This window comes from Leptinotarsa decemlineata, unplaced genomic scaffold (genome assembly GCF_025532065.1).
Source record: "Leptinotarsa decemlineata unplaced genomic scaffold, Ldec_3_MD MMD2_tig00026354_RagTag_RagTag, whole genome shotgun sequence".
Taxonomy (NCBI): domain Eukaryota; kingdom Metazoa; phylum Arthropoda; class Insecta; order Coleoptera; family Chrysomelidae; genus Leptinotarsa; species Leptinotarsa decemlineata.
The window spans coordinates 24,141,200-24,156,840 of record NW_027412702.1 but is presented as its reverse complement, the minus strand read 5'-3'; the positions used below and the strand labels follow the sequence as shown (position 1 = coordinate 24,156,840).

Sequence of the window (15,641 nt, the reverse complement as noted above, 5' to 3'; positions counted from 1 at the left end):
AACTACTACTCTGAAGAGTGTACAACATCAGTTTCTCACAAGGAAAATGATGTCTGGACTCTCGTAACATCGGATTATACTTGTTTTCTATCACCTCGAGAAAAAACGTGTTTCCAATGGTAACGATTAAGGAACGTTTTATTGATAAAGCTGTCACGAACAAAGACGATCTGAGAAACATGTTTGAAATATCTTGAAATATTTTTGTCGCCACTATATAAACTCATATCAAGGCACCTACGAAAACATTTACATTTCTGAGTGCGGAAAATGGTTACAAGATAAGTTTATCGAGATTATTAACATTCGTACATGACACAGATGCGTGATAAAAGGAATCCAACTGGAATCTAAACTTCCATCAGCATGAGTGTCTGGCATATGATATAAAAACTGATAATAATGACACAAATTCACGAACATTTTCATCAAGTAACGTTCAGTTCATTAATAATTTGAAATATAACAGCTCCTAACCTCAAGGGTTTCTCCAACCTGATGATGGCGATATCGAAATCGTCGTTCTGTAGATTATTTCGCGGATGCAATATGGCTTGTTTAACATAACTACAATTCCTCCTTCATCTGTTCTACGGCTTCCTGCTCGGACGGAATACAATCCTTGTTTCGGAAGCAATGTGCTACTGTCAAAGCTCTATCTTTGGTTATTAATGCTGCACCACATATCGGTGTCCCGTTATACCTGAATCAAACAATAAAAATTCAATCATCCTCGAAACTAAAATGAATTTCCAGAAATAAACTTGGTTCTATATACACTGTGACCAAACTCAAGTCGGCACTACTGCCAACTATTTTTTATTGAAGATATCGGCCGCGTTTTCAATTAATTCAAAAAATGTTTTAATTGATAAGAATCTTTGAATATTTCTAATTCAATCGAATGCCAAAGGTTTTTGTATTCATCATCAAACCAAAAATAACGTAGTTACGCGCCTTTCAAAATCTACATCAAGTTTGCCATGAAATTCACAACCAAACCAATTTTTCTCAAAGAATTCAAACTGAAACAAGGCACTGCCAAAACATCATGAAAAATCAACCAGTCATTTGGTAATGAAAGTGTTAATGAACACACTATTTAACGTTGATTTGCGATTTTTCAGCCTCGAAGATGAACTCCGAAGTGGTGGTCGACCGATAGTAATCCAAGACGAGGATTGTAGGACTCTGGTGGAGACTGACCCATCAAGAATCAAATCAAATGAAAATCAAATCAAAATATACTTTATTGTCAGAAGATTTTGTATCCCATCGACAAAGATTTATAGGTATAAATATAAGCATAACTAATGGTGTATAGACAATTAATGAAGGTTTGAATAAAAACAGGTACAAATACAATGAAAATAAATATAAAATGGAATACGCGTTTTAAATTGATTCATGCTTGCAAGCTATAATAGGGTCTATCAGCTAGCAAATTTCTAACTGCTTTCTTGAATTGTACGTTGGTCAATTTTGGAGACCTTATATCTACTGGTAAGTGACTGAATAATCTTCCACCATTATAAAAATGGAATCCCTGATTAATGTTGAGTTAGGTATAGAAGTCCAATATCAAGTATGCTATTACGAGTAGTATAAGGAGAAGAAACAAAGTCAAACTTCGTTTTATGTTTGTGCACCAAACATACAGTTTCAAGAATGAACAGTGCAACGACGGTTAAAATATAGTCCAGTCATTATAGTAAGTTCACCTCGGAATTCGAGATACCCAGCTGTAAGTCTGTAAATACTTGTATATTGACACCCTAAAAGTTGTCTCAAAACCTACATATGGTAGGGTGTAAGCTACTATTAAATTTCAAGGTCAAAGGTCACAAAAATCGGTTTTTTGCGCTTTTTTTGGAAATATCTCATTTCCTATGGGTTTTTTGCTATTTGTATTATTATCAATATTGTAGAATACAAAATTCTCTACAAATTTTGTTTGAAAAAATTTTTTATACGGTGAACCATTTTCGAGATAGAGGGCGGAGAGCACGCGGTCACAGCATCACTTCAGGTCAACCGGTGCCTCCGGTTGAAAACGCGCCATATATAGTTGATGAACTATCGATAAATCAATGATTATAAATATTTGTCAATTTTTATTAACTATTATATTATATTTTATCATTTTTTTCCTAACTTATCCACTTTTTATTCAGTATTAATTTATTTAACAACACTTACCTGCCCATGTAATTGCAGAATTGTTAATGAAAATATAGGAATTATATTTGAATTTTAACCTAATTAATATTTATAACTTCTTACATGATAAAAAAAAACAAATAAATTATGAATTAATCTTTTTATTAAAAAATATCATTGAATACATTTATTTTTATTGAAAGTAAAGAAATGGAATAAAGGGTGCAAAAAACACAATTTATAATTTTAATCATCTTCTTCCTCTTCATCGTCGTCTTCTGGCTACTGGTAAATTTCAAACTGGTCTTCATTATCGTCTTCAACGACATTTGTCTCAAGTTCTTCCATGATTTCGGGGTCAAAGGTTCCATCTTCGTTAATGTCGCTCTGATATGGTAGAGCATTGAGACAAGCTTGCCCATTACATTGGCCACAAGCTAAAGAGCATTGCAAGCCCGCTTTCCTGCATCCGCATCGCGAACCACAACCACTCTTGCAGTTGCAGAAAATTGTATTTAGCAAATCTTCTGGAGCAGGTGGTAAAATTGTCATGATAGCTCCAGAAAATCGTTTCGCATTGCCCAACCCCATACCTGGGGTTCCAAATCATGTCCTAACCAAGTTTGAACTTGATAATATACACGGTTGAAATGTTGATGAGCAGCTGCACTTGTTGGTGGAATATTTAAAAGCTGCACAGGTTTATTAAGTTTTGTAGACTTGACGTAATGCATATAACGAAGATGATCGAGACTTTTCACAGATTTCGGAGCATTATAGACTGCCAATAAGGTTTGAGTTCCACTCTCTAATAATCTCTGGGCCGAACAATTTTCTTCCTCAAATGCTGCAGCTAGTTCATCCAAATTTGTCAGTTTCTCAAAAACTTTTTAAAATGATTTTTTCCCTTTTTAAAAAGCGCAGAAGTTGTGTCACGGCCACTTAATGCGTGCAGAAATAAAATATGTTTTTTAGAATGAGGATAATTATCAAAACTTTTAGTCGAGTATATCTCCTTTTTACATTACCTTTCCCAACTTTTTTAAAGAAAATTTCTTGTTCGTAAGACAGTGTACGCCCAATTAAAATGACAAGTAAATCAATATCTCTTGTCCTATTATAACTGCAGTTTTTTTAGACTTTGATTCTTCAATTGCAGTTTCAACAATAAGAACATCCGCATCATCTCTGGCTTGTTTAGTAGTAATATTTGCAGCTTGTAATTTTCAATTAACATATTAATGAACTTATCTTTGTTATTTCGATTTGATAAGAAATTTTCTTGAGTAACTGGTACAACCATTGTTTCATCGAAACAAACTTCTCTGCTGCTCCATAGCTTTTACGTTCTTACCGTCAAATACAACAATTATTTTGGAACTGTAATGTTTGTAAATAATTCATGTATTTATCAAAAATAATTGAAAAAGTATCTTCTCTGCTCCATACAATATGAATAGATATAGATTCAATGCATGAAGAAAATGATAAAATATAATATAATAGTTAATAAAAATTGACAAATATTTATAATCATTGATTTATCGATAGTTCATCAACTATATATGGCGCGTTTTCGACCGGAGGCACCGGTTGACCTGAAGTGATGCTGTGACCGCGCGCTCTCCGCCCTCTATCTCGAAAACGGTTCACCGTATAAAAATTTTTTTTCACAGAATTTGTAGAGAATTTTGTATTCTACAATATTGATAATAAATACAAATAGCAAAAAACCCATAGGAAATGAGATATTTCCAAAAAAAGCGCAAAAAAACCGATTTTTGTGACCTTTGACCTTGAAATTTAATAGTTGCTTACACCCTACCATATGTAGGTTTTGAGACAACGTTTAGGGTGTCAATATACAAGTATTTACAGACTTACAGCTGGGTATCTCGAATTCCGAGATTCTTACCTAATTTAAGCTTAAATGACTGGATTATTATTGGCCGCAAAATGATTTCTGCATGATTCTTTAGGTTTGACTTTACATAGACACCTTACTGCCCTGTTCTCTAGTATTAACACAGATGAGAGAAGGGTTGTACTGCATGTTCCCCAAAATGGTATTCCATATCTTATTTGGGATACAATCAAAGCGTAGTAAACCGTTTTTGTTGTGTGAAAACCCAGCTCGTTAGAAACCACCCTCATTGCATAACATCCGGAGGAGATTTTACTCTTAATATGTCTGACGTGTTCATCAAATTTGAGCCTATTATCAATATAGACACCAAGAAATTTTGTGTTCAATTTGTTTTCCAAAATATCATTGTCTATTGACAGTTCATTTAGCAGACATTTAAATGTTATTATATTTGTTTTGGAGACATTCAAGGATAATAAATTAGTATCATACCAATTTCTCACCTTTTCTAAATCAGATGATATTTTTTATGTAGCTCTGCTGGGTTTTTTCCTTCCACAATATTTTTGTTTCATCCGCGAATAGAGTAAAGCTGCCAGATATATCTATCATAGTCAAATCATTAATATACAACAAAAACAGAACTGGACCCAACACAGAACCCTGTGGCACACCAGATGTGATTGCCCTGCTTTCTGAGAGTTCCGATGTTCTTACCATTTGACTTCGGCCTGAGAGGTACGATTGAAACTAATTGTACGTCATCCTTCGGCAGCCATACCGGTGATGTTTTTTGAGTAATAATTCATGATTAACACAATCAAAAGCTTCCGAAAGGTCACAGAAAATTGCGGCAGCTACTTCACCAGCATTTATTTCTGAATGAAGTTTATAAAGGAAAGAGAATATTGCATCACTTGTATCTTTTTCCGTCTGGAACGGAATTAGAGAAATGGACCGCAGATTGGAAGGATTATGAAAATGATCACCTTTATGTAGGGAAATAACAATGAAGTCTTAAAAGAAGGAGGGAATGAGCCAGTTTCTCAAAAGGCATTGATGAGATTAACTAAAATTTCCAATGCATCTCCTGGTAGATTCAAAAGTATTTTTACCGAAATCTCATCATACCCAGCGGTTATTTTTATTTTATATGTCGTTCAAGGTTTCAATTAATTCATGAATATCTGTGTTATATAAAATGAGGCTATCATCAATGTTAATATTTTCTAGATTGATTAAAGGATCATAGGGCACGCGAATAGTGCTGCTTAGCTTTTGAGCAATAGTGCAGTAGAATTCGTTTATTTCGTTAGGATTTAATGGGAAATCAACCTTTGTTTTCTTTGATTTTCCTCTGAGGTCATTCATTATGGACCAAGTCTATTCAATTCTGTTAGTTGATTCTCCAATTCTGTTTCTGTAATAAATTTTCTTTACTAACCTGATAGTTGATTTATAAATTTTACAGTACCTCGTGAGGTACATACAGATAAATTGGTCATTCGTAAATTTTCTAATGTAATGCAGTGAACGTAAGTTTTTGAGGACTTTTTAAGTCGTTTCGTCAACCACGGCTTTTTACGCTTCTGTATAGGAAAAGACTTATCATACACGTCCAATAAAATGCTGAGAAATGATAAGAAAGGATTATCTTTGGTCAGAGTGCTCTCCAAGTTAATTCCGATACAATTCTTGTAGAACCTATCATAGCTTGAACTACTATACAGTCTATTATGTTTACATATGGTATGTTTCTTTGGCGACTCTAGAAATGGTGCGTGGGATGGCAAAAGACTGGGCGTCAGCTCCCATGCGATTTTTGATGGTTCAATACCTATTGAAAAAGTCGAAAAGCTCGAAAAAGTGGGTTCCAACGATTTGAACCATCCACAGAAATTGTCACGTTCCGAGATATGTCCTTCTTTGCTTTTGCGCAACCAAAACTATCCTTTTTCGGATCGGATCGTCACGTGTGATGAAACGTGAATCCTCTACGACCACAGTATACTTTCAGGACAGTGCTTGGACACCGATGAGACACCCAGGTACTTCGCAAAGGCGAAAACCCACCAAAAAAGACCATGGTTACTGTATGGTGGTCAGGGGCTGGTGTGATCCACTAGAACTTTCTGCAACCGGCCAAACCTAAACAGCAGAGTCCTATCGTGAGAAAATCGAAGGAATAATTGCATTAGCAGCAGCCGGCACTGGTCAACAGAAGAGGTCCAATCCTGCTCCACGACTACACTTGTCTGCACGTTCCACAAATCACCGAACGGAAATCAAACGAATTTAGCGTCGAAGTTCTGTGTCACCCACCACACTCCCCAGACCTTTCGCCAACCGACAACCTTATTTTCAAGCACTTCGACAACTTTTTCAGCGTTAGAACCTTCTCCAATCAGGACCTGGCGGAAACGGCCTTCTTCGACTTCATCGAATCCCGATCACATTTTTTCATGCTGACGGAATCAGTCTACCTGTGTTACGTTGGCAAAAGTACACTGATTATGACGCTTATTTCGATTGAATCGAATAAATATTCACTGATCTATGACAGTAAAAACAGACAAAACTTTCAAAACAACCTGTTAGAATGTATAACATGAACACCGACATGTGTTTGCCTGGAATATGATCTGAATATTAACTGTGGTAGTTATACAAGGTGTTGAGCAAATGCTTTTTCTGCTGTTGATGTTGCTGGAGAACCATCCAAGATTTTCAAGGGTGCAATTATGGATGATGAAACTTTGACCAATGGTCTTTGTATCTGATCCAACTTGGAACTGGTAAAGAGTTCCAAAAACTCTGGTCATGAGATTTTACTTCATTCCAATGTTTCATTTGAATGTGTAGCACCAAATATGTCATAATAATGAAACTCGCAATGAATTCTCACGGAATGTAGTATCTGCCAAGTAGTAACTAGTATCTATTATTTATGATAAAATGAAGGGAATTTGCAAAAAGGTAACAAATGAATATTACTGGAGTTTTATTCCAACACAGAACCGTTATTTTCAACACGTGTTTCACCAAGTGATCATCTTCATGAGGGAGATTAAACCTTTTGAAGATGATCACTTGGTGATCAAAACACGTGTCAAAATGTTAAAAATAACGGTTTGGTGCTGGGATGAAACTCCAGTAATATGCATTACTACACCAAAGGTTCCAAACAAGAAATGTACCACAACTACTTGTAAAAGTATACAGTTTGGGTTTTGGTGGGATTGATATCAAAATCAATTCCACCAAAACCCAAACCATCCCATTCCGACATCCTCACACCTCTACCCGCCCTAAACTAAATCCCGATAACTTGAACCTCATACTCTTAGGAGAAAACCTCATACTCCAGGATTCAGTGTCCTACTTGGGGGTCACTTTCACAAGAATCCTCAACTGGAAGGACGACCTGAGACAAACTCTGAACAGAGTCCAGAAAATAGCAAACCTGCTTAAAGCACTGAGAGGCAAGCTCGGGAGATGCGACAGTAAAACTCTCCTACATACTTATAAATCTTTCATGAGATCAGTCCTACAAAGCGATGATACACTGTACGCTTCCCCCGAGACTATCCCACCGTATCCTAACTACCGAGAGAAAAATCCTACGCAACATCCACAACCTCTCTTACCGTTACCCATCTCAAAACTTATATAACCTAATTAACACTACAGCAATCAACCTACAATTTCAGGAACTTCAGGGACGATACGCGACTAGAACGATGAGCAGTAGCAACACCGATGCCATCAACTTGCTGACCACACCGTGGAATCCTCGTGGAGGACCCAGAAGGTTTCCTAGGAAGAAGCTCCCATTTCCCCCAGCCAGACTCCTGGGAACAGTGGAAGATCCGCCGGAGCAGATTCAGGATATCCTAGAGGAATACCCACTTGGAATCAGATTGCGGACAGCTGCGTCCTGGAAGGAGCTGAAATCTGAAGCCATGAGCCCCAGCCTTACAACACGTACCCAAAAAACCCCAATGACCACTGCAACTGACCCGGACCACTCGGAAAGACAAAAAATAAGAGGAACACATGACAACTAAAACAACACTACTCTGGACATCATTACACCAGACACCACACATACAACTCACTAACCCTGAAGAGGTATAAGCCTATAGCAGGCTTCTGAAGTCTGATGAAAGCTATAAGAAATCAGAAAATTACTTCTAATTTGGTGTTTGATATTGAAACAATTTTGGGATAGCCCGTCTATGAGTCTTAGAGTTTGGATTTTGAGACTTTTCTTTCTACTTACATACTTATCTTACTCTACATAGTCGCAGGGAAATATCGTCTAATATTCCTATTTTTCTCATAAAGGTAACTATCAACTCACCTCAAGCTCAGCTGATAGGGGAATTCTTCAATCTGAACAGACCTTCCTCCTATGATTCTGGAAGTTGCGTGTACTGAGTCCTTTAATAAAACTAACGAAATTTAATTATCTAATGTGTTTAGATTTTTTCGAATACAAAGTTAAAAATCGGCAAAACAAGTTATTGAAACGTTCGTTTGAAGGTTATTGACAATGTTTCATGATGAACTTCATTAGTTCGGACTTCCATTGTCTGATATTGTATAAAATGATTTGAAATCCCTGAGAGAACTAAAAGATAAGAATTGAAAAATGAATAGCTGAAAATAACAGTTATAAATTGATGGATGTAGCCGTTACTACGTGGTAGGAGATCATAATGAAAAGAGAAATGAAAATTTCTATGTGTTTTACCACTTTTAATTGTAACTAACGTTACTGCAGTTACGTTCTATATGGACATTCTCAAACTAATACAATAAACTAACAATGATTCATTACATTCGCCAATATGTACCATTCAGGTACTTGATTGATACTTGAATTTAAAGTTCACAATGCGGATGTGCCAATTTAAAAAACCGGAGATCGATCATTTAACAGGTTGCACCCACAATGTTCATGCTTGTTAATTTCCAAGGCTTCTAAATAATTGAGTTTGCAACCCTTCCATAGTCTAGTTTTCATAGTCTCCGTTGTTTAAATTGGCACATCCGCATTCTCTTTTCATTAATAATTCCGTGTTAGGAATCACACGTTAAAAGGTAAGACCTCGTTAATCCCTAGCTCGCACAAGTTTCGACTTCTGAGGGTTGTCGTTCGTAGGGGTGCGACAGCTGGTTAACGGAAAAACAGATTTTAAACAGATTAATAACAGTTATATTAAGCAAGAAACCTGAAATGAAATAATAGTGAAATAGAATACAAGTAAAAATTGAATAATCGAACAAAAAATAAAAATAAAAAGTTAAGAGATTCCAAGCCAAGTTACTTCACGACATTTTGATTGTTGGTATCCACAATCGTCTTGGGGTGATGACTAGATCAGTCCAGTCGTAAATGATGCAAAATGATATAGTAGAACAGGGATATAAATAAAATAAATAAATAAAATAAATAATACACGTTTTTTAGAAATGAAATGAAAGGTACATAAACATAAGCAGTCAGCAGTAAATAAACATGTGAAAAAACCACTCCCGCCTGTAGTGGTTGTAGTGTGCCTGGATGAAATGGGGCTACATATATATATATATATATATATATATATATATATATATATATATATATATAATATATATATATATATATATATATATATATATATATATATATATACAAATATATATATATATACAAAATATATATATATATATATATATAATATATATATATATATATATATATATATATATATATATATATATATATATATATATATATATATAAAACCAAAATGAATATGAAATATAAATGTAGAGCTATATAGATATAAAAGATGTGTACATATTCAATGAGGTATATTAAAATATGAGGTAAGTATCAGATTTTTCTTTTGTATGGCATGATTAGTCAATAAGACTGAATTGTTGTTCTGGGCAACGAAAAAATTACAATTTCAGGTGATACTTGAATGTAGTTGGCCTTGAAATATTTTGAATTTTAACTGGAAGACATTGGTATAGTTTGGGACTCAAATATGTTAGACTTTTTTTTCTTTTGATTTTCTCATAAAAGGAGTCAAGTATGTGAGTTGTCTGTTCCTTGTATTGTATTGGTGTTCCGGGTTCTTCAATTCGTGCTTGGAATTATGCTGTTTGATGGATATTTTTTATCTTTATTGAATATAATTTTAAGTAGGCGCTTTTGAACAATGATTAATTTTTCGAGGTAAGACTTACTTTAACCTCCCCATGCTAATATTCCATACACAATATGTGGTTCCACTAACGCCTCATATATCGTTCTTATTGCTTTGAAATCTAGAATATATTTAACATTTTTGAGTTTATAAATTAAAAACTGTATTTTCTTAGTGATATATTCGATTTGTTTATTCCATTTCAGGTTATTGTCTATCATAACACCAAGATATTTGATCTTATTACAACTGCATATTGAGATGCTTCAGTGATTTGCAGGCTATCATAAGAAGGGGTACTTCTCTCATCAATATGTATGGGTAGAAAAAATCTTTTTTTAAAGTTAATTATTAAAAGTCTATAGTTGAAAAAGGCTTGAGTATTACGGATATCGCTTTCTGCTTGAATTTTAAGTGATAGCCAGTCTTCATGACTGCAGAAAATTGCAGTATCATCCGCATAAGTAATAATTTGACCACTTGTGTTTATTCTGAATAGATCATTCAAATATATATTGAACAGAAGTGGTCCCAAGACAGTTCCTTGGGGTACACCATATTCTATTCTTTGAAAATTGCTCCTTACCATCTTCAGTTCAACACAGTGAAATCTATTGGTGTGGATTTCTGGGTGATGATCTCAGAATGTCAAGATGTATTTCACAATTGGTATATACAGTGTGGCACACTTAAGATAAAAATATCCCTGTATTTTGGTCATTTTTGAATGCAGATATTTGATTTTTGCTACAGGCGTAGACCTTCATGGGCCGTACTTTCCGCAATACTTAGCTCAAGTGACCTTGCGAAAAAAGGCAAATTCTCGATATTTAGCTTCGGGTTGACGATCGATTAGATTTAGAAAGCACAATTGATACAATATTATTTTCATGGCAACATTTGATGACATTATATGAGAACAAGTTCAATAATGGTGAATGAATAACTTCTTGTTGATCGTTTTAAAAAAATTCAATATTTGCCTTTTTTGATCTCCAGAGATGTTAGGAGGTTTCATTTTTGTCCTTCATTTTCTGTATGTGATATGTTGTAGTACATATTAAAATCGTGGTTATTCTCTAAAAGGTGCCAAGCATAGGCTGAATTATGAAAAATGAGAATCAAAACTTCCTACGTTTTTATACCACTTTCACATAAGAAGTTTCATTTCTCATTTTCATGATGATATCCTATATCACGTAGTAACGGCTACATCCATCAATTTATAGGCTGAATTCGTTTTCGGTATCTCAAAACTTTTTTATGTTCTGAGATTCATAATTTCATCAACTGTTACATTCGAAAAACAACCATGTGCAAATCTGATTATGAAACAATGACAGCACTTTTTACAACTCCTTGATGATATTTTGACAGCTAATTTCTGTCTTTTTATACATGGAATCAAATTTTTGAAAAGCTGGATAAGATGAATTGAAAATATTTCAAATCAGGAAATTTTGTAGGTCATGATACAAATTTTCAGTTAAAAAAATGTGGGAGTTTCATGTTATGAGTTAGGTCAGGTTAGGTCCAAAGTGAGTGAGTCTATTCGACCCTCTACCGCAACCCGCAAGGGTTTATTGTGGCTCACGCCTATTCACACTCGACCAAATAAACCCAGCTTCGTAAAGAAGCTGGGTTTGTATGGTAAGTGGTCTTTAAGGCAGTAGTCTTTCAGGACTGTCTTCCGATAGTCTAAGTCTCTGCATATGATGATTCAAATGACAGTGACCTGTGAGAAGGCCTGTTAGACTTCGTAGTTCATCCCTACTGTAGTCCAATAACTGTTTGGTAATAAGCTGGAGTGAGCCAATTCTGGAAGAGTCTGCCAGAAGTCCATAAATCTTCTTACCATCCAGGTGTTCAATCTTTGTTTGGCAAAGCCTAAATCGATGCCAATGATAGGTTCTGGTCTAATGAAGCTACTTGCAGCACCCTCCTTTGCAAGGGAGTCAGCAGCCTAATTTCCTTCCAAACCAGTATGGCCAGGAATCCAGACCATAAACAATCTGTTAAGTCTTCCCATCGAGGAAAGTCGTTTTTGGCAATTTGATGTTATGACTACTTCATCTTTTAATTTTATCTTCTAAAATACAATGATACATTTCTGATGTAGAAAGATACATGCGATTTCACCATGTACTTTGAGCAGGAATTTTCTCTCAAGGATCACTACCATTATTCTGATTCAAAACATCATTTTTGAGATTGATGGTTGTTCATTTATATACATGTATCATTTATTTATATAACCCAATTTCTACTTAAAAAACAGGCGATATATCGTTATGATAATTCGTCAGATATCCTTGAAATTGTTTACAAATGATAAGAACAAATTTTTCTGCTTAGATATGAAATGAATTAAACCAATTGTGGAGCAATTTATTATCATGTTTTCAGAGTCAGGAAAGTCCCGAATGAGATTTTTTTTGCCACAATCTATATTACTTGTTTCATAAATCTCGGTGACTATCGTTTGATCTTTCGAGTTGTCAGAATTTGTGAAACTATATGATGCGATTTCACGTTCAGGTTTGTTGATACGGAATCCAACCGATGAGAGTATTTTGATTAGAACCGAATATAATTAAACTCCAGTCGGCGTTATCATTAACAACTGTTAATAATTCGAAAATTTCAGTTTTCAGATTCAATTGAGAAATACCAATTTTGGCATTAACTCAACTATCGTTCATCTTATTGAATTTGTATTCAGTAACATACGAGTTGAATTTTCATTTTTCTTGAGAAACAAAGCTTATGTTGTACCCAGTGGAGAATTATACCTAGAAAATTTTAATGAGTCAGTATTCAGGTACACAAAAAAATACAAAATTGGATAGAAAATTTCCAATGATTTGATTACAATACATATTTCTCACTATATTCAGCGCATAGAAAATAAAACAGAATGTAATCCTGAATATGTTCGAACAATTATCCGTATTATGTTCCGTATTTCAACAATTAAACCATTTTTCATTTTCTTCACTTCAGAATATTATTTTAATCATTTTCATAATATTCAGATGTTATATCTGTTCAAAAATCTGTTTAAAGTCTGTTTTTCCGTTGACCAGCTGTCGCACCCCTACGAACGACAACCCTCAGTAGTCGAAACTTTTGCGAGCTAAGGATTAACGAGATCTCACTTTTTAACGTGTTATTCCTCACACCTAATCTAACACTTATGATGATTACTTTAAAACATATGTTTATTTTGAATCTTATAAAAATCACTATCGATAATCATTCGTTCATCCCAACGAAATGAATAAACCCAAAAAATTTGACTATATTTTAGAACGCTCACTAAATTCTGAGCTTTCTGTGACCTTGCATAACCTCACTCTATGCTGAAAAGCGAACCTTGACAGGCAAAGCCTAGTAAATAAAACAGATTGTTTCAGCCAAACCTCACCTACCCTAATCTGTCCTAACCTAACTTAATTATACGCCTGTATTATAGAATTAGATAATTAGGTAGATTCACATAAACCTACACGAGTATATTTAAAAATCGTGAAATATCAACTATAATCTCACCTAACCTGATCTGTCCTAACCTAACTTAATTGGTAATGTGTCTGTATCATATGACAGTCATAGTGATGTTTTTTTTATAATTAATGTTTATCTGTAAATACATATAAATGTGTAAATTTGAATTAGATTATCAAGTAGATCCCATCAGGTATACACGAGTATATTGGAAAATCGCGAAATATCAATGTATAATCTCTCATCCATAAAGTTTAACGATATGTAAACGTAAAATTTAACAACAGAAATACTAGGTACCAACAATAAAATAATCAAGATAATCCAAAGTATAAACACTGCGAGAAATGTTAACAGTTATAACTTACTTAAGCTCAGTATAGAACACAACGCGAACATTTTTAGATTAATTCTATTCTGAATATTCAAAATTATCACCTATATAGCTCGCTTTATCAGTTTCACCTTGTTGTGTTGAAATTGGTTCGGAGCTATTAGTGTAGGCTTGTCACTGTCTGTTGCAACTCCGGAATCATGATTTCAAGGTGCCCTTTGTTCGATTCATTCACCTATTTTGAAATAAAATTCAATATCAGTGGTCTCAGTAGTAAAGATGCGTGTACAATGTCGGTTATGATCATGGTGAGCTCTTGGCCTAGACCCCCAATATGAAATAACACATGGGCTGAAAAATCCTGGGCCTAAGAAAGAAAACGAGTTTTTTTTGTTCAAAAATGACTTTAATCACCAACATAATCTTCATCAAGAGCTACACACAATCAAAATAGTCCTCAATTTCAGCAATAACCTCTTCACTCAGCCAGTAGTCGCTGGGAGCCAAATCTGGCGAATACGGTGGATGTTGAAGCAATTCGAAGTTCAATTCATGTAGTTTTGCCATTGTTTCGATTGACTTGTGACACAATGTGTTGTCTTGATGAAACCATTTTTTTCTTTGCCATTTGCGGTCGTTTCTTTGCAATTTCCCAGATAACACAGGATGTCCGTTTTATATCCATTTCAGGTCCAGGATATCTCGGTATTGAAATGGATATCCGATGGATGTCCGTGAAGGACAAGCGTATGAATATCCGTCGAAGGATATCTTATGGATATCCATAGGATATATGAGAAGTAAATGCTATTTCATTAATCAAAATTTATATCCAAAACGGAATTTTGTGAATGTAAAATTTTGTGAATAGTAATTTTAATGCATGTTGCTTATTTTGATGACTATTTCACATTCGATTCACTAATATTGGTAAAAAGACAGTATTTCATTTTATATTTATAAAAAATGAATTATGAAAATATGTTATGATTATTTAACATATACTGAACTCATCATTCCTGATTATATGTATTAATAATAAGTACTTGCTTTTTTTTATTTTTATTCTTGATGTACAAATCATAAGTTTAGTACCGTCGGCAGTTCGTCGGGTGGAGGCGTTTCCTTAGTTGACAGTGGCTAGTCAGAAATCCTATTGTTAAGCATAGATTTTTCCTGATCATCGCCAGATATTTCTTCGGTGCCAGCTTTCCAGGGTCGCCCAGGGTGATCCTGGCAAGATTGCATCTTTTGATTTCATCCCATCTCTTTAGGTATTGAGCATGGGCACTCTAGTACTAGCCCTGAAGTAACACGTTGTCTGTTCAAGGCTAATAGGACTTGTCTGCTGTCAGTGAAGATTGTTATGTTTTCGCCAGAAATTCCTTTCTTGGTTATTTCTTTTGTGGCAATTGAGATACCAGCCAGTTCTGTTTGAACCACGCTGGTATTTTTTCCAATTTCCACTTAATCCTCAGGCTTATTGATCTGAAGTACCCTTCACATCCTGTGCCTTCTTTGGTTTTCAGGCCGTCTGTATATATGCTTATTGCATTTGTAGCATCTGTAG

General features: G+C 34.7%; 1 protein-coding gene across 1 annotated transcript; it reads right to left on the bottom strand.

The window, feature by feature from the left end:
- Positions 1–567: 567 nt before the first annotated feature.
- LOC141486396 (trypsin 3A1-like) lies at positions 568–14,168 on the bottom strand. The gene is made up of 3 exons (XM_074184273.1): positions 14,106–14,168; positions 8,391–8,481; positions 568–703 (listed from the first exon to the last, which is right to left on the bottom strand). The coding sequence occupies exons 1-3, from the start codon at positions 14,134–14,136 to the stop codon at positions 568–570; spliced, it is 258 nt and encodes an 85-aa protein (XP_074040374.1). The 5' UTR covers positions 14,137–14,168.
- Positions 14,169–15,641: the final 1,473 nt, after the last annotated feature.